The 25,624-nt window shown below is 38.8% G+C and overlaps 1 protein-coding gene across 1 annotated transcript in view; it reads right to left on the bottom strand.

Annotated features, from left to right (window-relative positions):
• Positions 1-25,624, bottom strand: part of Ctnna1 (catenin alpha 1) — a 131,641-nt gene that overhangs the window by 74,012 nt on the left and 32,005 nt on the right. Inside the window, exons 2-6 of the mRNA XM_021150781.2 lie at positions 24,074-24,180; positions 22,248-22,443; positions 6,339-6,505; positions 5,542-5,661; positions 1,049-1,318 (exon numbers count right to left, since the gene is read on the bottom strand). Of these exons, the coding sequence (XP_021006440.1) occupies positions 1,049-1,318; positions 5,542-5,661; positions 6,339-6,505; positions 22,248-22,443; positions 24,074-24,178 (858 nt within the window). The 5' untranslated portion in view covers positions 24,179-24,180. The remainder of the gene's footprint in view (positions 1-1,048; positions 1,319-5,541; positions 5,662-6,338; positions 6,506-22,247; positions 22,444-24,073; positions 24,181-25,624) is intronic.

Below are 25,624 nucleotides of genomic sequence, written 5' to 3'. Positions count from 1 at the left end.
TCACATTGATGCCATATTTCACTAATTTCAACTATGAAAGACAATAGCTACCTATAAATTCTCTCTAACACACCTAAAACAAAGAATTGTAAGGCTTGCTGGCATATGCCTTTAATCCCAACACTGGAGAGGCCAACACAGATGGCCAGCCAAAGCTACACAAAGAAAATCTCAATCAACCTCCCCCGACTCTCTCCCACCTCTCACACACACACACTCACACTCACTCACACACACAACCAAAGACAGTCATGATGACACATGGAGAGATGAAGAGCCTAGAGCAAGATAATGGGCTGGAGGGTAGCCTAAGCTACATAGTCAGACCCAATTTCAAATAAAAACCAACTTAAACTGCTGCCATCTACTGGTGGCCACAACTCACTTTGGGTTAAAATTTAGAACAAAGTCCAACACATTAATTAATGTGAGGACAGAGGATAATAAATACGCATCATATACAATGGAGAGATCTAGGCACCATCTATAAAAGCATTATGATAAAAAAAATTCAAATTAATTTCAAATCTGTTTCAATGTGTTTAAAAACTCCTATGTTCATGGCTCAAAGGAAATCACAAAAAGCAGAAATCTGTCTAGGCAGTCAGGTAAGATTAAGATGACAGCAGCATGATTTATCTCCATCGCTCACTAGACCATGAGCTCCCCAGAGACAAAGCCTACACACACTTTGCTTCTGTACCTATCACAGGTCCACATTTGCCAGATGGTCAAATTCCTAGTTGGAATGAACCAGACTCATAGTCTCAATAAGAACCATATTAAAAAAGAAAAAGAACCACGCAAGGAAACACAAATTACATAAAAGAATCCTGAAGTTTAACCACACAAGAAGAGAGGGAAAAAACGCTTTAAGCCAAGTTACAATAAAGTAAACTTATGAGTCATAACAATTTCTTTCCACTTAGATAACAGATTTAATTGGAAAATGGGCTTTCATCACAAGCCTTGATCCTATTTCCCCAAGAACCAGTTATCTTTTGGCAGTTGGTGAAGAGCCCAAACTTTCCTCCCAAATATAACTTACATCAAAGTTGTTGAGAGCGTATGCCAGCTCTCCGCCACTGCCACCCTGGTGCTGGGCAGCATCATCTGATGCAGTAGCCTGGGCTGCATTAGAAATTCCTGTGACGGCCTGCTGCAGCTGCTTGTATATCAAGTCCCGGTTGGCCTTATAGGCTGCAACATCAGGGTGTTGTAGGCATGCCTGGGATGCAGTATAGAGGATTGGAACATTTTTCTGCAGGATTCCTCTAGCTGCAGCCATCTGATCACGATTGCCCACATCTTTTAGTTCCTAAAAATGAAATAAAATAAAATATTGAAGGGCTCTATTCATATCAAGACACAACTGCATTAACGTAGCCTAAAAAGTGATCACAAAGGAGGTTACATGGCAAAATAAGGAAGGACGGAGCTATGCAGTCACAGCCTTGACTTGAAACTCCTAGCCTACTTTTTCCTGGCCATTTGTTGTATCCTAACTGTAAACTTAATGTCCAGTTTCTCCTTTTGCAAAACAGGAACAATATTATAAAACTTTTAACATTTTGAGGAATAAAATGGGATAATACATACACAGCACCTAGCACTAAATAAGGCATAAAATAAATGTTACTATATAAAACTGCTTAACACCTTCATCAGGTCCATAGAAATAGAATGTGTGTGTGTGTGTGTGTGTGTGTGTGTGTGTGTGTGTGTGTGTGTGTGTGTGTGTGCGTGTGTGTGTGTGTGTGTGTGTGTGTATACCAAATAGAAAGTCCATATAGACATATTTAAATGGAAAAACATGAGAATTTAAGTTATCCTAGTTTATTACAAGAATTTTATGAACTTGGGAACACAGTTCCACGTGTATATGAACCTTGAAAACCAACTAGGTAAGTATACGATCAGCTTTACACCACTTCCTCCCCATTTTTGGACCCCAAAGACCATTCCAGATTATAACACTACTCTTCTCACAAAGTGAGATTACTCATTTTACTGGCCATTAAGTCACAAAGTGAAGGAACACATGCTACTTGTCTGCAGTTCATGATTATAAAATTCTGAAATGTGGTCTCAAGCAAAAATATCTTTTATCATTTCTTCTACCCCATAATTACAAGAATATGAGGCTGCTGACGTCATTCTAACTGGTGACATCTAGAACACAAAGAGGGATGGATGTGTTAAGTACTAAGTACACAAAAGACAAAAGGAAACACTGCTGGCATCTAGTCATTACTGAAACTTAAGGACACAGGAGTCTTTGATACATGGGGATCACTACTGGAGAGGAAGAATTACCCTAAATTCAAAGTCTGCTCCAACCGTACTTACATGTGAACATAAAATTCCAGTATTAATATCACTAACGGAATGTTAGAATACAGATTTAAATAAGATTAGTATTGCATTATAAACTATAAGAAATTTTAAATAATGTAGAAAAGCCAATTATTCAAAAAGTCTGAGTTAGTTAATGATTCATTTTTATAGCTGACATATATACATACATATGTATGCACAAATATACATATATAATTTAATTTTTATCTTATGTACATTAGTGTGAGGGTGTCAGATCCCCTGGAACTAGAGTTAACAGACAATTTTCAGTTGCCATCTGAATGCAGGGAATTGAACCCAGGTCATGTGGAAGAGCAGCCAGTGTTTTTAACCATTGAGTCATTTCTCTAGCCCCCAGATTAATTTTTTTATTTTAGGATTTTATTTATTTTTATGTATGTGAGTACACTGTTGCTGTCTTCAGACACACCAGAAGAGGGCACCAGATCCCATTACAGATAGTCATGAGTCACCATGTGGTTGCTGGGAATTGAACTCAAGACCTCTGGAAAAGCAGTCAGTGTTCTCCAGGCCCCCAAAATGACTTCTTTATAAAACAACTGAGACACCAACCCATTTCTTTCTTCTGAAACTTCATCTCAGTACATTACTGGGGATGTTTACATCTTTATTCAAATCTTGTACAGTGACAGCTACTTTCCCACCAAGAATTTTTTTCTCATTTAGAACCTGAATTTTTGAGTAATAGCTTACAACACTCCAAATGCCCTGTAGCATACTATATTAGGCTAAATATTCAGAAACAGGACCCTGTAGATTTAGAGTGTGAGCCATTTCAGTACTCAAGTTATGATAAGGGGCTGTGGCTAACATTAAGCTTAAACGTGTGGCACACATACTCTGCGGGCATTTTCTAATTATTTTGCCCTTACCGCAATGTCAAGGCCCCTTAAGTCTCCTAAGGCCATATCTGCCTTTAGTATAAATACTACGCTTAGTTTTATAAAATGCTCTACAATAAGCCTTAGTGTTGCTAAGCACTTAAAAGACCCATCAGCACAGTCTCCATCAAAGGCTGTTGCAGGTATTTATGATCACCTAAAGTTAACAGGTACCCAATGAATAGCCAAACTTCAGATTTTCCTAAGCCACTGGGTAGTCCATAGTCTAGTACAATAAACTTATTTAAAGACTGCACTAGGCTAAATATTCATAACTATCTACCCTGTGGCTTTAGAGAGTTGGTGATCATTTCAAAAATGAAGTACAACAGGCAATGTGGCTGAGTCAAGAGGTTTAAATAACTGGAAAATATTTTCTACGTGAGCATTTTTAATAAGCCCTCATCTGCTAAGCATCTATGCTGAGGGTAACAACTAAGGCTTGCTTATCCGAGGTGCTGAGGGTTCTGCCTTCCCTCTTTAGAGCCATGTTTGCATTGTACAAATAAGCAAGTGGACACTACTATGAGTACTGGTAATGTAATATGAAGAAATTAATGGAAAAGTATTCCTTTCACGCTTTATAGTGCTAACTAATAATCTAAATTTTGGTGAAAAGCGGGCTACAAAGCAACATAACAAATTACTTAAAAGATAATTCTGTGTTTTAGATTGACTTTACCAATCTGATTACAGTTCAAGCTGACTAAGGACAAACAGAAAACATATACACATATAGAAGAAAAACTAATTTCCACAAATCTGATTTACCCATCCCATGCACGGTGACTTAGTTAACCTCTAAGTCACCCAACTCTAAAAGAAACCTGGAAATCCAAGTGTAAGCTTCTTCTCACTTCCCTCTTAATGCTACGAACAGTGTAAAATCTAAGATAAAAGAATTAAACAACTATGTAAATTACATTTAGGGATGTAGCCCAGTGCAGAACTCTTGCCAAGACCCTACATTCAATCTCAGCACAGAAAATGATAGGGACTATTAAGCATGACCTCTGACACGTGACAACCCAAGACAATGGAAGCGTGCATCAAAATCTCAACATAAAAAAAAGGCAATATACTGAGTAATTAAAAGGATGAGTGTTACAAAGGCAGATAGATGGAAAGTAAAGGGTGAACAGAGGCACTGAACACGTGTTCTGAGCAGAGAAGCAAGGTATACAGTGTGACTTCTCGCCACGTAAGATGAACAGCAGGCAAGGGGGCCTATAGACAGCACACAGCTTCACTCTTTTCTCTTCAGATTTTCTGGTCATGTTTCCACTAGCCAAACCTCAACAGGAACCTAAGAGAAAGGAGCTCACGGGTACATTCCAAACAGGTTATGCCTCAGAGGCAGGAACAGGGCAAACAAGGGTAGAAAAGGGACACAGAGAGAACAAGACTTTTTTGGTATCTTATTTCAAAAGCATTCAACATTTATTGATACTTCTCTTTAATCCACTGAGGATCACGTATAACAACCTTCCTAACGCTGTGACCCTTTAATACAGTTCCTCGTGCTGTGGTCACCCCCCCAACTATAAAATTATTTCTGTTGCTACTTCATAACTCTAATTTTGCTACTACTAGGAATCCTAATATAAATATTTCGGGATCACAATGCACAGGTTGAAAACTGCTGATATGTAAGGAATTCCTACTGGACTTGGGGACACAGAGAATGAAAATTCAGACAGAATTACTTTCTAATAAGTTTCTCTACTTAGACATAAATTTTGAACTGCTGCTATGTTTTACCTCAAGAATACCATCTAGCCACGCATCCTGGGACGTGCCTTTAACTCTAGCACTCAGATGCTGGAGGAAACAGAAGGGAGGAAGATCACAAGTTTAAGGCAAGCCTTGAACTACTTAGAGACACAATATGGAAAGATGAGTGAAACTTATTTATAATACTGAAAAGCTTGCTCTCTCTCTCTGTGTGTAGCCCTGTCTGTCCTGGAACTTACTCTACAATCCAGGTTAGCCTCGAACTCAGAGTGGATCCTACCTCTGCCTTCTAAATGCCACCACCATCGGGTTGAAAGGATATCTCTTAACTTAAGCACTTATTAGAACCACAAGAACGGGGTGAAAGTAATGGTAACATTAGAAAACTTAGGCAAATCAGGTTATCCCCACTGGATATTAAAATACACTCCAACCTGGTCCACATAGTGAGCTCCAAATCAGCTAGGACTTCACAGTAAGATCCTGTCTCAACAACAAAGAAATAAGGACGGAAGTAACATAGAATGTCTGCAAGTCATGTCTGTACCTGCTGTCTTTTTGCTGCCATGATGTTCAGCTTATCTACTTCTGGTTTCAGAGCTTTGTACTGTATCCCTAAGTCTTGTTCATTGCCAGCATTCCTCAGTTTCAATATACCATCTTCCACCTAAAAAACAAACCACAAAAGCAACAACTCTAAAACAGACAAATCTATAGGTGAAAATTAATAAAGTCTAAGATGCTACCTTCTTTAACAGCTATCCCGAAAGCAACCCAAATAAGTATGCATAGCTGATATGGCCTGGCATTGTCTGTGTGATTTGGAGGCATTAAGGAGAGAGCACCTAATTAGTTTATACTTTGGCTTTCTAATTCTGGAACACCATTAGTACAAAGAAACATGGAATGAGTACTATAAAAATTAAATAAAAGGCAGTCAAAAATACCTTTGTTACAATTTCTTCAGCAAAACTGAGACAACAGTGGCCTATAGAAGAGCCTGTATCATAAATACTTGAACTAGAGAAGAAATTGAACAAAGCAATCACTGATTCAAAACCAAAAACATTCTTAAAGAATTATTTATTTATTTTATGTATGTGAGTACACTGCAGCTGTCTTCAGACACACCAGAAGAGGGCATCAGATTCCTTTACAGATGGTTGTGAGCCATCTTGCGGTTGCTGGGAATTGAACTCAGCACCTCTGGAAGAGCAGTGAGTGCTCTTCACCTCTGAGTCATCTCTCCAGCCCCAAAATAATTCTTAATACTAAACAAAATATGGCCAACACTAGCTTCACTAGGACACAAAAAACAAATTATAAATATAGACACAAACTTACAACTTTCAGCTGAACAAGTAATTTGTAGACATCTGCCATGTCAGCCAGAATCAGCAGCCGGGTGACGGCAGAGAGCAAAGCTCGAGCTGCCCGGACCATGTTGCCTCGCTTCACAGAAGAGCATGGATCATCTGCAAACTCCCCAGCAGCGCTCTTCATCAAATCTCCTATTTTACAGAATGAAAACACAAAACCAGTAGAAATTAACTCAAATAATTTATTCATTAAAAACTAACATTTTATTTAAAGGGTAAGATAGCCCACACTCCATTATTTCATATATACAAGTATTTTAAAGAGTCTTTGTTTCTGTTTTTCTCTCTTCGGTTTGTACTATTACTTAAGTATCTTCATATAACAGAGATCTGGGTACTATATAACAAAAGGGCTTAAAATACCTCTTCCCTTAACTCGGTGATAAACATTTACATCAATTATAATGTAGTCTAGCTAGATTTCAGACATAACAACTTCTTCATCTCCTATTTAACAGGTGTTTAAGAGTAATAAAATAAATAAAATAAAATAAAAAATATGCGCAAATCACACTGAACATGTAAGTGTAGAGGCCTGTGGCCTCTACTGTAGAAGAAAGAAGGCTTTCTGGTTTAAGGCTGGCAGACAACAAAGTCATATCCAGTGTCCCATTACTCACCTACAAAAATCCAATAAACAAAATGAACAATGAAAACAATTTCTGAATTCACACTCACAGAGAGAAGAGATAGAGAAGCAGGTTCTAAAAGACCTAAGTTCAAGAGCCTGCTTAAAGGCCCTCCCTGTGACTGGGCATCTTCCTCAACCACCTCCAGCCTTCCTCACCGAGGCATGGCCTCCACTGAGTCCACTCTGGACATCTTTCTTCTATCCTTGCCTTCCCAATGCTGGAATTACATGGGTATACTACACCCATCCAACATTTACGCAGGTTCTGAAGATACAAATTCCAAGACTCACACTTACAATACAAGCATTTTAACCTTCTCCCCAGCCCAGTAAAATTGCAATAAGCTTTTTGTCTGCAAAAATAAAAGGAAATCATCATGATCAGCAGCAGCAATCAGCAAAACTTGAACAAGATCAGCAAGATGACTCAGCAGATCAACGTACTTGTCACCATGCCTGGCCATCTGAATTTGATTCCTGAAAGCTACATAATGGAAGAAGAGAACCAACACTCACAAGTTGAACTATGAACGCCACATGTGTGCATACTTCCTCCTATAACATATAAAATAAGTACAAATAATTTTAAAAAATGAGAGAGAGAGAGAGAGAGAGAGAGAGAGAGAGAACAAACACGTGAGCATTCCAGATTATCCCAGGCTATCCAGTGAAACCCTGTCGAAGGAAGGAAGGAAGGAAGGAAGGAAGGAAGGAAGGAAGGAAGGAAGGAAGGAAGGAAGGAAGGAAAGGGTTGATTAATTGATTGACTTATTGATTGATTCTTAAGTGAGGAAAAATGGTTCATGCCTATCGTCCCACCATTTGGGAAGGCAACAGAATTAAAAAGTCAGATTTGAATACATAAAAAAAGTTCCAACCCAGCCTGGCTACATGAAACCTGTGTCTAAAAAGAAAATTAGCAAGCCAGCAAGTGACGGTGCACATCTATATTCTCAACACTAGAAAAACAGACAAGCAGATTTCTGTGAGTCCAAGGCCAGACTGATCCACATAATGAGCTCTAAGGTATCAAGGGTTATGTAGTGAGACCCTGTCTCAAAAAAAATAAATAAAAACTAATTGTCAGTAAGCCTTTAAAATACATTCCTAAGAGATCAAAGCGTTCTTCCTATATAAAGAGGTGCAAGGGAACTGAAGCGAACAAAAATGGTACCCCAGATCATATAGTCACCACTAAGAACTGAGAATCTAACCCTGTTTCCCAGTACCTCCTAGACAATTCTACCACATGTAGTACTAAGATACAAAGGAGACTAAACTCAAGAGAGCCTTGTACCTGGGGACATAGCTCAGGAAGTGAAAGTGCTTGTAAAATAAGGACTACTCACTTCCTGCATCACAAGCCGTAGGGCTGGAGAGTTGGCTCAGCTTACAACCCTCTGTAACTCCAGTTCCCGGGGATCTGACACCCTCTTCTGGCCTTTGAGGGCACCAGGCGTTGGCACACATATACACATGTAGTCAAAACACCCATACACATAAAATTAAAGGTGGGGTGGGGTGTTTGCCAGGTGGCGCATGCATTTAATCCCAGAACTCAGGTAGAGGTAGGTAGAGCTCTAAATTCGAGGCCAGGCTGGTCTACAGACCAAGAACCAGGACAGCCAAGGATATACAGAGAAACCCTGTCTTTAAAAAACAAAAAAATAAGTAACTTTAAAAACAAGAAAGAAGCCAGGTGTGGTGGCGCATGCATTTAATCCCAGCACTCAGGAGGCAGAGGCAGGTGGATTTCTGAGTTTGAAGCCAGCCTGGTCTACAAAGTGAGTTCTGGACAGCCAGGGCTACACAGAGAAACCCTGTCTCAAAACAAAACAAAACAAAACAAAACAAAAAACCAAGAAAGAGAACCTTCTACTATTACACCATCTGTCATGAATCCAGATCTGTCAACCCTGGTGTTTTCTTCTCCTTCACAGACAGTAGCAGTTAAGAACTTCTATTCACTCAAAACAAAGACAAAAGAGGGGAATAAACCCCTAGTTCTTTATTATAATAAGATTAAGATCAAGACCTTTCTTAAGAATCAATTACCTTAACTATACTCCCTCAACGCAATCAAACTTTATAAAGTTATAGGAAAAGAAATATGGGCAAAAAAATAGGGGGGGATGACTATAAGGAGAGGAGGTTTTTCTTTTCTTTTCTATTCTTTTCTTTTTTGAGCAAAAAAAAAAAAAAAAATGTAGGTTTTTCTTTTTTAATCTGAGCCCTGAACTTTAAAAACATGGAACTTAAATTCCCAGAACCCATATGTCAGATCACAACTATCTGTAACTCCTTCAAGGAAATCAAGTGGTACACAGATATGCATGCACACAAAAACATTTACACATCTAAACTTTCAAAAACTAAAAGCATGTACTATATATCCCAGAATGGCTCCATCTCTTATATACTTGCAAATGGTCCTGAACCTCCAATCCCCTGTCTCTTCCACCTCCATAGAACTGGGATTACAGGCATGAAATGAGCTACCAGGCATAAAAATTATATTGTAGGAAAAAAACTAGAACCTAAACATCTTTCAGTATCATAAAGTAAAAAAATAAACAAATGGGGGGGAACGCTGGTGAGATGGCTCAGCGGGTAAGAGCACTGACTGCTCTTCTAGAGGTCCTGAGTTCAATTCCCAGCAACCACATGGTGGCTCACAACCATCCATAATGAGATCTGACACCCTCTTCTGGTGTGCCTGAAGACAGCTACAGTGTACTTATGTATAATAATAAATAAATTTTAAATAAATAAATAAATAAATAAATAAACAAATGAAGCAACCAAGCACACGGTCCTACTCATGTTAGCACAGTCAGGGAAAACAGCCTGTAAAGTTATTTAGTTTACATGTCTGTGTGCATGCCTGAATATATATATGTGTGTATTATGAATATGAAGGAGCCCTCAGAAATCAGAAGATGGCACTGGGTCCTCTGAAACTCAAGTTACAGAAAGCTATGAGCGAATATTTGGGTACTAGAAACTGAATCAGGGTCCTTTGGAAGAGCAGTCAATGCTCTTAACTGCTAAACTATCTCCCCAATCACAAACATATGTTTTTTGTATCTCAGTTACAAAATTATAGGTAACTTTTACTTTTCTTTTTTGACTAGAATCAAAATACATTCACTACAAATTATTATTATTATTATTATTATTATTATTATTATTATTATTATTATTACTACTACTTCTCCTCCTCCTCCTTTTTTTGTTAATGTTGCTTTGTTTTTGAAATGTAAGATTTCGATTAAAATTGTTTTGGCCAGAGTTGGTGCCACACATCTATAATCTCCCCTTTCAGGAGTCAGCAAGTTCAAGGTCATCCATATATCAAGTTGGAGGCTAGCCCGGGTTACATAATACTCTTTATTCCTAGCTACACACATACACAGGGGGGCATAATGGTACAGGACTATAATGTCTATATTCAGAAAGCTGAGCAGAAAAATCACAAATTCAATGCCACCTTGAGCTACAAGGTAAGACTGTTGTTTCATCTCAACTCCCTAGGAAGATCCATGTTTGTTTGTTTGTTTTCCATTCTACCCAGAGTAGCAAGAAATGGGCATTACAGAAAGCTCTACTACCAAGTATCCTGTACCTGAGTTTAACATCTTTATACATAAGTCTCAGATCTTAACCCCTAAAGATACAGAATTTCAGAAGAGAGAGAATAAAGAGGAAAGGAAGAGAGGGCATCACCTACTCCTCTAAACCAGAGGCAGCGTCCTCTCTCACCCTGTATTCACTGAAGGAGATCTGTCAAAGCCCTGTGCCCCAGATACAACACAGCTACAGAAACATAAGACAAGAATCCAGAAAAATCTCTGACACGTGATTTTCACACTTTATCTTTTTAGAGTCAGCCCAACTGCATCAAGTTAATATCAAGTTATTTAAATCTGAACTCACAGAGCCTAGAAAACCTTTCTATTTACCCTCCTCCCTCCTACCCCCTGGTGGCACAGAAAGAAGCTTTGCATTTTCCACTTTTATAGTTGACAGAATATTTCTTTAAATTAAAATAGAGTACCACACATATTCATGTTCTCATTTTCCTTTCTAATTCAAGTGTGCCCTGCTGCTATTCAGAAACACTCCAAAGAGAGACACTTGCTTCCTGATTACACATTCAAATAAATGCATAACATGCATTTCAACCTGGAATCGCTTTCTTTAAGAAATTAACTAGCAGTAACCAAGTTACTGCAATATCACACATGAAGTCAACACCTAAATTAAGCTGGGTATGGTGGTGCAGACCTGTAATATCACCACTTAGTATGCTTAGGTAGGAGGATTGATGCAAGTTTGAGGCCAGCCTGGGCTACAGAATGAGATTCAGTCTCCAAAACACAAAACCAAGTCAGTGGAGTGCATTCCTATACTCTTAGCACTAGGGAGACAGAGGCAGGAGGTCCAAGAATCTGAGGTCATCCTCTGCCACATGGTCAGTTGGTGGCAGGAAACTCCATCTCAAAATTTTAAAAGGGCCAACAAGCTGGCTCAGCAGGTAACAGAGGTCCTTACCACCAAGCTGGACAACCCAAGTTCTCTCCCAGACCCAACACAGGAAGGTGAGAAAACTGATTTTCTCTAATTTCCAATGGCATAGCACACAGATGTACATATATGCATACATAAACATTAAAAGAGAAAAGAATTTTTAAAAAACAAAAACAGAACAATACTGACATAACCTCTGCTACACTGTACAAATATATTAAGGCAGCAATATTACCTGCTATAACTCAAGAGCATTATCTCTGTAGGTGTTATTTTTGTGAATTTAACAAGACAGATCTTTAAAAGAGGAACAATTTCAAAATGGTAAGAAACATTAGAATTTAATGATTTCACTCCTTTCCTCACTTACAAGCTGGCTGCATTAGCACTAGAATCTCTGCAGAGCAGCATATGCTCACACACGGGCACTGATCCAGAAGCAGACAGCATCCTTGACACATCCCAAGTCAAACCAAGTGCAGCCTCAACCCTAGAGACTTACAATTTGAGACAGACAACTTAAGACATAAAGCTCTCAGGTGACAACTTGCTAATGATTTTCCAAATTTTATATTTTGCTTCCCATGCTCAAATAAAATGAAAAGCAAGAGAAGAATTAAGTGATAAGACCAGGGGTCTGAGGGTAAATAATAAACAATGTTTTTACCTAACCATAGGCTTCAGAACATATGGAGGTTAGAAAATGGGTGTACTTCTAACAGATCCAGATAGAAAAGATCAAATGCAGAGAGACATAAAGGGAGCGGGGGTTGGAAAGATCAGACAATTTTATCCATGCAGCAAAGAGAAAAAAGTTGAAAAGCAAGCCAGGGCTGAAAGGAAGACTATGAGAAAAATCAGCTGAGTTATTGGACCTAATGAAGAAAGTTATTACAGCAATCTAAGAACTTAGATGTTTTCACACTCCTCCATGAGCATCATTATGTCTTGAAACTCATACTCAGCATTCCAAAGTAGAAACACTTGTTGATTGTTTCCCATGAAAGGGCCACTGTGTAATATCAAGCTCACAACCTCCACCTGACTAGAAAGACCCACACATCCACACAAATCTCCTCATAGCTGCTTGTCTCTACGTCATAAATTCAGCAAACCCAGACTTCATTCTGCCTCTTGTTAACCTCTCAAACCTGTTCAAAGCGGTCACTGACACTTACTCTGTCCTATCTATTTTCCAGGCAGTTTACACAGATTGAATAACAGCTGTCAATGTCGACACTGGACACAGGTCCAATTTTCACTTCCTTAAATGTGACTTTCATCAGCTGGCAGGAAAATAAATAAATAAATAAATTTTAAAAATTATGCGCGCGCGCGCGCAACACACACACACACACACACACACACACCTCAAAACTTGTGCTCAAAATCCCTTTGGTCAGGAATTAAATACATCATTTAAAATTCCCTTGCCGAGATTAACAATTGAAGAAGAAAACAAACAAAACAAACAAACAAATAAACAAACAAAAAGAGAAGCATTCTTCACTGATAGCCAGAACCTACAAGTCTTGGCAGAGAGGGGGAATCCTCAGAACAGACTGGCTTGTTGCACTAGCTGGACTGGCAAGCTCTGCATTCAGGAAGAGACCTTGTCTCAGTTGGAAAGCAGTCAAGACATCCAATATCAATCTTGACAACCATTACAAACACACACACACACACACCTAAAATAAAATAAAGCTCACACACACTCACTACAAATCATTTGAACTGTACTAAAAAAGTAACAAAAGCTTTCATTATTCATCCCCTGTGGAGTGTTGTAAAAGACCACCAGTTTTACATGATTATAAAACTGTATGTCCCTGAGCTTATGTAAAAATAGCTGGAGATAACTAAGCCATTAGAGAAGTTTACAAAGCAACTGTGCTTACAAAGTCCTGAGCTTTTGCAGAAAAAGTTTCTTGCTCTGAAATGAATCAGTTATGTTTCACATAAAAGGGCTTAATAGTCTAGAACATGGTACGTGCCTATTTCACAATTCAGGAGATGGAAGATAATCAAGAATTCAGACTACATAGTATGTTCAAACCTAGCCTGAGCTAGTAAGAGCCTGTTCTCAGGAAGGGAGAGAGGTAGAGGGAGGGAGGGAGGAACTTATGTAAAGACTGATACTTAGAGCAATTTTGGTTGCTTTCAATAACTTGAAATTTTATCTCTGCAATGCATCATTACCGAATTATCTACAATGGAATACTGTCCCAAGGGCCAGAACTTAAGAAGTTTCCCCCCAAATCTTAAAACACTTACTACTTAAGTGCAAACAGACATGAAGGGAGGGAAATGCAAGCCAAAATCTCAAAGCATTCTCTTTCTATTTACTAAACGACCCCCCTCTTCACCTTCTAGCCATTTGGAGCAGATGTTTAAGGTTCACACTACAGTTTCTTTGATACTGAAGAAAAGGCTGAATTAGGTTGCCAAGCTCCTGAAGTTCACCAGGAGAACTACAGTACATATCGAGAAGTAATTTACTGTGGTTGATAAAACAGTCACAGTTATTTCAGCCGAGCATGGTGGTGCACGAGTTTAAAGCCAAGGCTCAGGAGTGGGAAGATGATCAGGAACTCGAGATCAACTCTGTACACACAGTAGATTCAAGGCCAGCCTAGTTCCTGACTCAAAACTAAGTGCTTGCAGAACAGTCCTGATTATTTTGAGTTCAATCCTCCAACTCTGCTAGGAAAGACAGAACTGGCTCCTGAAAGTTCTCTGTTCTCTATTTTCTACAAGCACATGCAAATGTTCTTGTGCTCTCTCTCTCGAGCTCTCTCTCTCTCTCTCACACACACACACACACACACACACACACACCACAAAAACTTAAAAAAAAAAACTGGTAGTTTCAATTAATAAGAAAAACAAAGGCTTCAACAAATCAACAAAAGAAAACTAAGGCTTATAGATAACCAGTACTGCACTAGGGCATTTCAAATATAGCAATAAAAAATTCAGTATCTACCACCAACAAACAGTATAATTTTCCCCTTGCTGTAGGGGATCAAATTCAGGATCCTATGCATGCTAAGAAAACATTTAACCACTAAGCTACAGCCCAGCTTCAAAAGACTCATTTTTTAAAAACTTATTTTTGTCATTTTATTTATGTGTATATATGTCACGTGTATACATTCCCAGCAGGAAAGAACAGGGTGCTGGATCGCTTGGAGCTGGAGTTACACTCAAGTGCGGGCTGCTCAGTGCGAGTGCTATAAAACAAATGTTGGTTCTTGAGAAGTAAAGCAAATGTTCTTGACCCCTAAGCCACCCCTCTGGCTCCAGAACAATTTTTTTAAAGGAAACATTTTACACTTACAAAACAAAAATCATATGAGACTATCCTAGTATCTGTCAAGACTACCATTTTTTTCCTACACAACATCACTTTATGGAGTATACATGAGCCTATAGAGAGCTCTCCCCCAGTGTCTTGTGTGTGGGGTAAAGATGTATCCAGATTTGTTTCACTGTCCTCTGCCAACAGAAAACCTATTCCAGACCGAGCATGAGTCAAACTGGGCTAGTTATAGACACTGAGGAAGAAAAGATGTTCTGCTGACGACCTAACTGAGATGACTATCTTATGTTGGCATCTGTCTAGGACATGTACACAGAGTACATGAAAACAGAGGCAAACCAAATTACCAAAACTGGGAGGTGAAAGGTTCTCAGGGGTCAAGTCCCTGGATCTTTGACCAATACCTATACTCAAGAGATACTTCTAGGAATCCCGATTGCAAAGGTTCAAAATCTCTCCCAGGTCAAACAGGTCTGAGCTGGATTTCTATGGCACATAGTAGCTGAGGTTATATGAACATCACCAAACTGAAGATAAAACTCTTCTAGAAAATGATTTACAAACACGATCTTTTAAGTTCCTAGAAACTATACCCTTGGGAAACGTTCTAAATGTAGTTCACCAAGCTGTATGCTGAGTATATGTATTTTGTTGTATGTATTATATATATATATATATATATATATATATATATTTTTTTTTTTTTTTTTTAAATCTGCCCCAGGTTGAAGACAACTCAGTGGCTTAAAGCACTGGCTGCTCTTCCAGAGGACCTAGGTTCAATTTCCAGCACCCACACAGCAAGTCACACATCTTTAACTTGCCCAGTGGATCTAACACCCTTCCTTCTCTAGCCTTCAGAGGCACTAGACATGTGTGGTATTCAACAGACACATGCAGGCAAAAGACCCATACACAGAAAACATTTTTAATAAGATAATAAAAAATATATAAAAATACTAGGCCAGAGAAATGGCTGAGATACAGGAACTTTCCATCAAGCCTAAGGATCTAAATTCAATTTCTAATGAAGTGAGACAACTCTACATGTACACCATTGCAGGGGTACCTCTCTTACACAAACACAAAATCAAGACATTTAAAAAATTACATGTATTTCTCTTGCAGCTAGGAAAATGGCTCAGCAGTTAAAAACACTTGCAGTTCTTTCAGAAGACCCAAATTCGTAACCCAGTCCCTCATTAGGCAGTTCACAAAGCATACAACTGCAGCTCCAGGAGACCCAACAACTCTAACCTCTACAGACACCCACACACTTATAAGATACATACACATACATGCAAGCTGCTCCTTGTTCTGCTATAGAAAGTTTAAAACAAATAAACAAACAAACAAACAGTGTGTTATATAACCAAATCTGTGTAGAATTGGTAGAAAGAAAATGAAGACTCATAAATTAATGGAAGGAAACACAGAACCCAAATCTAACTTTACACAATCAACCTATATATAGATTGTTAACAAATGTGCAAAATTAATTCAACTGAAAAAACACAACATTTCCAAAAATGCTGAGGCAACTGAGTTCTCCATAGGCAAAAGAAGCCGAAGGAGGTGACCTAAACACAATTGATAAATAAATAAATAAATAAATACATCACAACCCAAAACAATTCAGATTTAAACACATAATTTAAAAATACAAAAGTAAGTGGGCATAGTGGCACATGCTTTTAATCCCAGCAGGGGCAATCTGAGTTGAAAGCCAGCCTGGTCTACATAGTGAGTTCTAGGAGAGCCAGTGCTACCTACACAAAGAGATAAATAAAATGATAAAGTTTTTACTGGGGTGGGAGTTGTTAAGAGGCTGAAGAAATGGTTCAATAGTTAAGACTGCAGATTGCTCTAGCAGATGACCCAATTTTGGTTAGCAACTCTCATACTGGGCAGCTCAAAACTGTAGTAATTCCAGTTCCAGATTATCCAACATCCTCTTCTGTCTTTGAAGTGCACCTAGACACCACTACGCCCCACACACACACATCCCCCACACACACTCCCATGCAGAAATACAGACATATACAAACACATATATACACAGTTAAATATAAAACCTTTATAAACAACACACAAAAAATGTTGAGAATATTTACAAGAGGCATCTTTACTTTCCCGTGACTAAGTTACAACCATGCCATGAAGTAGCAATGAAAAGTTTAAACAATCACGTGAACATAACATCCTTAAAACGATAGAATTACAAAGTGATTCAGAAAAGAGGAGAAGAGGTAAATGAATGAGTACCAGGAAGTAAACTAGATCTTTAAGAAAATGACCTAATTCCCTGAATCTTGAAACAGTAGTTCTATAAAATCTACAGATATACTAAAAAGGACAAGAGTTGTATGTACACATTGAACCAGTGTTAGTGTCCTGATTTAGAAATTGCACTATTATATATAGTTCTAAAAGATGTAAACAAGTGAGAAGCTAGTTGAAGGATACACTGCACTTCCCTATTTTTACAATTTCCAGTGATTTGTAATTATTTCAAAAAAAAGTTAAAATAAAGCAACTTATTAACTACTGTTGTTAATCAACTAAACTACTGGACTAAATATTGTCAAGCAATGTTAACTTGACTAAGAAGTAGTTCAACTGAATTCAACTGGCTCTATCCTAAGGTTCCCCACCCCCACCCTCACCCCCACAACCCCAGAGTCTCATATAACCCAGGATGTATCTTAGGCTGGCTGTGAATTCACTATGTATCTAAGGATGGCCTAGAACTTCCTGCATCTACCTACTGAGTATTGAGACTACAGGAGGATGCCACTTCTGCCTGGTTGTATGCAATGCTGAGATCAAAACCTGGGTTTCAAGCACACTAAGCAAGTACTCTACCACCTTAGCTACATCCAAAGCACCGAGAACAAATACTTTTAACTTTCAATAATATGCCTAAGTTTTTAGCTCCCATGGCTTCAACATGTTCCTAAATTGATTCAGGTTACAAGAAAATAAATCACACGGTATTTCATGTACCACATCCCTTAACTTTATCCACTAAAAGGAACAGTTATTTGAACAAGAGTTAGCCCACATGACAACTTATTCCTTTGCATTTTTCCCTCCATCCCCCTGTTACCATACAGCAGTGATAATGGTGTCTAGACTCAGAGTCCTGCCTCTAGACTACCTCCTATCTGTCAACCTCCTGAACCTCCCTTTACTGAGTTCCAGAAACTTAATCTCCCATGAGATCACCTGTCCCTATGTTTTATGTTGTCCAGATGGTAGAACTTCAACATAAAAAAATTAAAGAAACATTTTGGATTAAATTAAGAAAAAGCTTTATAAATGCACACAAACCAATACTGGAAAGAGCTGCTGGGGGGGGGGGGAGGGGGGGCTGAGCCCTGTATCACTTGATATACTAAGCTGTAAACCTGTCCCAACAACAGAATCCTGTGGTTCTACACCATTCCCTAGAAGCCCTTCATTCCACACCTGCCATTCCAAACCACTCTCAAGTGGCACCCTAAGCCAAGAGCACACCCTTACCTTTAGCTGAGAGGCTGGAAGGCAAGCTAAAGGACAGCCTGGTTCCGAAAACAAAACACAACCAAAAACTCATACTACTTGCAGTCGTTTGAATGAGAATCGCCTCCATAGGCTCATATATTTTCATGTTTGCCCCGGGTTGATGAAACTGTTTGTTAAGGATTAGAAGGAAGCCGGGCGTGGTGGCACACGCCTTTAATCCCAGCACTCGGGAGGCAGAGGCAGGCGGATTTCTGAGTTCCGGGACAGCCTGGTCTACAAAGTGAGTTCCAGGACAGCCCGGGCTATACAGAGAAACCCTGTCTTGAAAAACCAAAAAAAAAAAAAAGGATTAGAAGGAAAAGATAAAGATGAGGTGTGTCCCTGGGGATGGGCTTTGAGGTTTCAAAAACTCACACCATCCCCAGTGTCTCTCTCTCTGCTTCATGCTTGTGACAAAAATGTAAGGTGTCAGCTACTACCCTAGCACCAGCCCTGTCTGTTCCCAAGCTCCCCACCATAATCATCATGGGCTCTAACCAACCCTCTGAAACTGTATGCACCAATAAACAATTCCTTGTGCAAGTGGTCTTGGTCATGGTGTCTGTACAGCAATAGGAAAGTAACTAAAGACTATACAAGAGGAACACATGTAACCAGCCAACTTACCCCATTTGGTTTTTTCCCCAACATCTATCCTTCCTAGAAAATTCACTTTTACCTAATCATATGCTTAATTGAAGCCTCTTCTATTTTCTTTCTGTTTTTTGTAGGTACACACACACACATACACACACACACACTCCAGACAGTGTCTCATTCAGTAGCTCAGGCTAGCTTCTTAGCCTTTTTACTGAACCAAATGTTGAATGCAATGTAGGATTATACAAAGATGTGCGTCTGCTTCTTTGAGTCTTCACTCAGACGTGCACATGAGTAGCAGGGAAGAAGTTACTCATATTAGAGCAAGTACCTACTATAAGCTTTTAAAAGCCAACTACTGACTGCAGCCCAGTGTTTTTTTTTTAAGATAAGGGTTGACTATATAGTCCAGGTATGACTTTCAATCTTCCTGCTCATGCTTTCTAAGAGGTAAGATTACAGGAAAGCCCCACAACAACCATCAAGTAAAATCCTATTCCAATGTGTGTCTAAAAGTTATCTTGATTGACAAATTTTTCAGATTTAGAGTTATGGAAACCATTTTCTGAGCATGTCTATGTGGAATTATCTAGATTATGTTAACTGAGAAAGACCTACCCTAAATGTGGACCATACTATTTAATGGGTGGGGTACTGGACTGATAAAAAGGAGAAAACAAGCTAGGCGCAAGTATTCCTGACTCTGCTTCTAGAGTGTGGGGGGGGGGGGGGTGCAATGTGAGCAGATGCCTCCTCTCCCCGCCTCAGATCTCCCTCACCCTGCTGGACAGCATGCATGTAACCCCTTCAACTTCCAGCCAAAATAACCTCCTCATGTTGCATCTGTCAGGAACGTTCTTAGAGCAATGAGACAAAGCAACTAACACAGAAACTATCCCTCAGCCCTTACTTCCAACTTACCAGCACTGGCTCTGTTTTCTAAACTTCTCATTTTCTAATCATTTGCCTCATCTTATCTGTCTGGCATCCCTTAAGCCAGCTAAATGCTTTCTTTTTTAGTCAGAACTCTTATTATTCAAGGACTCATAAAATAAACTTAAAATAACCAGAGGCAGCCCTCCTCTTTGTGAACTTTGAAATACGTATCATGATGGCACAAGATTATAATTCAAACATTTGGGAATCAGGCAAAATGATCCAGCGTCCTGGGCAAGCCTGAGGTAGATAGCAAGACCCTACTGTGTGCCAAAGACTTCGGTGACTTATGATGAGTACAAGGTGTCTTTGCGGGTGACAGAAATGCTCTGGACTTAAGACAGCAACCACAGCTACACGACCCTAAGAATATACTACAAACTCTGAACCACTGATACAGTGTGCACTGTATCAGCTTTTTATGATTCTTCACCTACATGAAAGCATTCATATTTGTAAATACACCTAAAATGTGAGAAAGGAACTTTTCTTTCTCACACCATACTCTTTAGGAAATAGCTAATTATCCTAAAACACAATACCTATCTACCACAGACCAGATACCATGTTAGGTAGCACAGAAAAGACCACCAAACTAGAAAGTAAACTGCCCTACTAGAGACTGGGAAGAGGAGGGCAATCTAATTAATTATTACTATAAAAATTAGAAAACACTTCATTGACCTAATCAAAGAGTGGACATATGGATGTGTACCCCCTAAACAAGAAAGGGCACATACAAAAAGCAGCAACGTATAAGGCTCAGCACCTAGTTTAAGCATATTGTCATTATGATGTGACCCTAGACCACATGAGTTTAGATGCTGTGAAATTGATAACTGGCTCCATGGTAGGTTCTTGGGAGGCTCATTTCATTACCTTGAAAGAAGATGGACTTGAGTTTCTGATACACTTATAGCATTTATGGTGGTATTTTAAGACACCCAAATTTTCGTACGTTATTCATATAAAAAAATTATACAAAACTGTATGCATTCATTGTTATGGTTGCATAGGGGCAGGAGAGATGGCTAAGCAGTTATGAGCACTTGCTGCTCTTCCAGAGGTCCTGAGTTCAATTCCCAGCAACCACATGGTGGCTCACAACCATCTGTAATGGGATCTGATGCCCTCTTCTCGCATGCAGGTGTATATGCAGATAGAGCATTCATACATAAATAAATAAATCTTAAAAGAAAAATTATGGTTGCATAGAAAGCACAGGGCACACACAAACCCCAAACACAGAAATCTGACTTGAAACTCACATAAACAAGTACTTCTTCTTTGAACCCAGCAAGCTTCTATTTTTAACAGTGTAGGAAAATCTTAGATTAGAAATTAGCAAACTAGATTTTGTATATCAAAACAGCATACCTCTGCTTTTATAAGTTTTATCAGATCATACTGTGCACATTTGTGTATATATTCTCCACAGCATGCTTGCAGCATGACTAAGTAGCTTCGACAGAGAGTCTATGGCCAGTAAAACTAAAATACTAGCTGGCCCTCTACCAAAAAAAAAAACCTAGAAACCCCTATCTAATCAAAAGTAGTCAACATTGATCCAGAACAAACACATCTTACAGTCCCTTAAGGAACCAAGTGTTTCCATAGATACCAACTAAGCATTCCTTAGATAAGCAATTATTTAATTGCTAACCTAAGACAAGTTAGGTTAGGTTTCAGACCACTGAAAACCTTACAGAGAAAGGAAATCATATTTTCTTCTGCTGACTAATCATTCAAAACTGAATGATAGCTTAAAAGGAGCATTTATAATCCTTTGGGGTTAGTTGGGAGTGCTGTCTTCTGAATCTTGAATGTAAATGGGTATCTGTCCAAAGTAGTCCATTCATATGTTTGGCAAAAGTATGCTGCTGGCCATTAGCAGCAGACGTTACCCCCTTGCTACATAACTTCCTAAGTGTTCCCATGGCACAGCAGCCAACTCTCCCCTGGTGAATAACCCATGAGAAAGAAGCCCAGTTAGGACCAGTGAGATGGCTCAGTGAGAGCTGCTGCCACACTTGATAACCAGATAACAGGAGTTCAATCCCCAGACTCACATGATGGATGGATGGATGGATGGATGGATGGATGGATGGATGGATGGGTGGAAGGAAGGAAGGAAGGAAGGAAGGAAGGAAGGAAGGAAGGAAGAGAGACTCCCACAGTTGTCTTCTGACTTCCATATGCCATGCTGTGGCACCCATATATAGAATCATAGACACATGTATAAATAAATGTAAATTTAAAATTTTAATGAATTTCTAGGAAAACCTGTCTCTCTTCATATATTGACCTACCTTGTTTTCGAACATCTTCTACAGCAACCACAAGCTCCTCCTTGAGAAACTGGCTCTCTTTTGCAATTTTATCCCCCTTTTCCAAGAAATTCTCAGTTGCTTGTTCAACAGATGCAGCCAAAACATGGGCCTTCTTAGAACGGCCTCTCTTTTTATTAGAGGGCCCTTTACTATTGGTGTTTACCAGGGTTGTAACCTAGAAGTTTAATTTAAAAAAAAAAAATCATTTAGAATGAAAAATAGTAGACTAGTATCTTTAAAGATAGCAATTCTAAGTTCATAAGTAAGTTAGGTGACACACTTAGAGATCGTACTAAACATGAAATAACACAATTCTAAAAATTATGCTATATTTAGTTTCCAAAATAATTTGTTTCTTAATGTATACGATAAGAAATATAATGCGGGCTGGAGAGATGGCTCAGTGGTTAAGAGCACTGATTGCTCTTCCAGAGATCCTGAGTTCAATTCCCAGCAACCACATGGTGGCTCACAACCATCTGTGATGGGATCTGATGCCCTCTTCTGGTGCATCTGAAGACAGCTACAGTGTATTCACATACAATAAATAAATCAATCTTAAAAAAGAGAGAGAGAGAAATAATGCATATCTTAAGTTCTTAAGTAATCATTAAGTTTTTAAAGAGACCAGACTAAAACTATGACTGAGGATGAGTGAAACGTCATTTTTTAAGTCAAGGTATTCCAGAAACGGCTGGACAATAAGTTTAGCTTTGCCAGAAGACTACATTTTTGTCATTGTTACTAGTCTGCAAAATGTTCTCAGACAACTTACTTCTGAAGTCTGCTCAAGTTTATTAATGCAAATCTCTGCATTAATTAGTAAAGGTCCTTAATAAAGAAATGAAACATTGCCCATAAAAGCCTCCTGTGACGATGCTTAAAAGTTCCAGAACATTAGACATCATTAATAAGTTTAATATGCCAGATGATCTGTAGGTTGAAGATGATTAAAGTTTTGTTATAGTGTAAATCTGCCAAACATAAGACCTGAAAAGTACAGTATACTGGGTTCAAGACAGCAAGTATCCCACTAACCCCCACACATCTACATATAGACATATGAAATCTTAGTTTATGATTTAGAAGGCAAGTTTTTTAAAGACAGCAAATGTCATTCTTGTTTTCTCTCTCCTCTCATATATAAATATACACATACATTAACTATGCCAAAAGAGTAAAAATATACAGCTGCTAAGTTAATCAATGTCATCACACTATGACGCATGTATTTGTAACAGAATATACCAAGCCTACACCCTCAAACTAAGTTACCTGCTAGCTAATCCTACACAATGAAGGGTGCATTAAGATAAGTGAAGAACCTTAACCGTCAAGTCCCACCTTCATTGAATTTCCTGTCTGATGGAGGGTGAAGTTATCTGCAAAGCACAAATATTTAGAAATCTGTACTATATAATACCAATAACCTTTACTATCAGCAGTAAGATTTCAGAAAAGGGAAGCTGTAGTCTAAAGAATTAAATAAAGCCAGGCATAGTGGCACATGACTTTAATACAAGTGGCATTCAAGAGGTGGAAACAGGGACCAGGAGAGTTGAAGTCTACCCTCATATTCCTAAGGAGGCTGAGGTCAGTGTGGTGATAGAAAACCTTGTCTCAATTACAACAGTAGAAAGAATTAAATAAAGAAATGTACCAGTATTCAGTAAGTACTGTCAAACTAACTAAAACTCAACCAACTCAACTCAAGACTCTGAGCTAAAGAACCTTAGTTAGGGTTTGGTGGCCAGGCCTATTGCTAAAGAATGTTACAACAACTATTTGTGTTTTCAGATTGTTACCTGTGTAACAAGAGGCTCCAACAGTCTTTCAACAGCCAGAGTCCTAATCTCCAGACTTTTGGGGTCCCATTTGAAGTTTATGTTGCCTGTGTGGACGGCAGTCATGTCTAAGAGATAAACAAAAACCCAAAGTCAGGCAATCATCAAACAGAAACATGAAATACATTATCAAGCTCTCACAGAGACTTTCCTATCAGTATAGCCGCATGTACAAGAGGAATGAGCTCTTACACATAGGAACTCTGTGTTTACATGAAGAGACAATCTTGACAACATTTTTCCAATACAAATTCACTATAGATTAAGATCTCAATCCTGGCTAGAGAGATGACTCGGTAGTTAAGAGCACTGGCTGCTCTTCCAGAGGACCCCAGGTTCAGTTTCCAGGACTGAAGTTTTCAGTTCACAACTGTCTATAACTCCAGTTCCAGGTGATCCAACACCCTAACACAGGCATACATACAAGCAAAACACCAATACACACAAAGTAAAAAATAAATTAAAAAAAAAAGAAATTTCAATCCATACAGGTATGGTGGCACACACCTTTAATCCCAGCACTCAGGAGGCAGAAGCCAGTAAATTTCTGTGAATTCAAAGCCAGCCTGGTCTACACAGTGAGTTCTAGCACAGCCAGGGCTATATACTGTAGGAAGGAAGAAAGGAAAGAAAGGAGGGAGGGAAGGAGGGAATCTCAGCCCATTAATTAAATCTCTCAGCAGTTAAAAACACTGGCCTCCCTTCTGAATGACCCAGGATTTATTCCCAGAACCCATATGGCAGCTAAACACCACCATAGCTCCAGCTCTAGCCAACCTGATGCCCTTTTCTGGCCTCAATGGTCACCAGGCACGCATATGGTACATATACAATATATATAATTAAAAACCAATCTTTCAAAAAATATAAAGAAATCCTATTCAAAACTAAATTTTGAGTTAATAGATAAAGGAAACACAGAAGTACAGTAATCATGTCTATGAGAAAACAGATTAGATATAGCTCTAAGCAGAGCACTGTGGTCCGTGACTGTAATCTTCACACTAGAGAAAGGTTGAGGCAGGGGAGTTCATGAGTTCAAGGCCAGCCTGGACTAAACAGTATATTTCCTAGTTAGTTACAAATGTCTACATACAAGACCCTGTTTTTAAATTTCTTTTTCTCATTGGGTATAGTGGTATCTGTCTGTATTTTCAAATCCACAGTAAACTGAGGCATGAAAGTCATTTGAACCCACGAATTCAGATTAATTTGAGCATATGGTAGTTCACACATATAATCCCAGCATCTGGGAAGCTGGAGCCAAAAGACTGCTATAAATTTATGGCCAACCTTAGTTACACTTGAGACTATGTATCAAAAAAGAAAAAAGAAACGTGCAAGGGTCGTCTAAGAGATGGCTGCTCAGCAGATAACCCTGGGACCCAAGGAAGGGTAGGATAGGAGAGTACCTGCTCCAAAGCTGTCCTCTGACCTCCACAAACCTAACGTGAACATACACATAGCTATCATATAAACAATAATAAATAAGCTTAAATAAAAAAGTTTTAA

Source organism: Mus caroli, unplaced genomic scaffold (assembly GCF_978045245.1).
Source record: "Mus caroli unplaced genomic scaffold, Mus_caroli_1 scaffold_19, whole genome shotgun sequence".
NCBI lineage: Eukaryota > Metazoa > Chordata > Mammalia > Rodentia > Muridae > Mus > Mus caroli.
The sequence above is the reverse complement of the archived record's forward strand: the minus strand, read 5'-3'. Positions and strand labels throughout refer to the sequence as shown.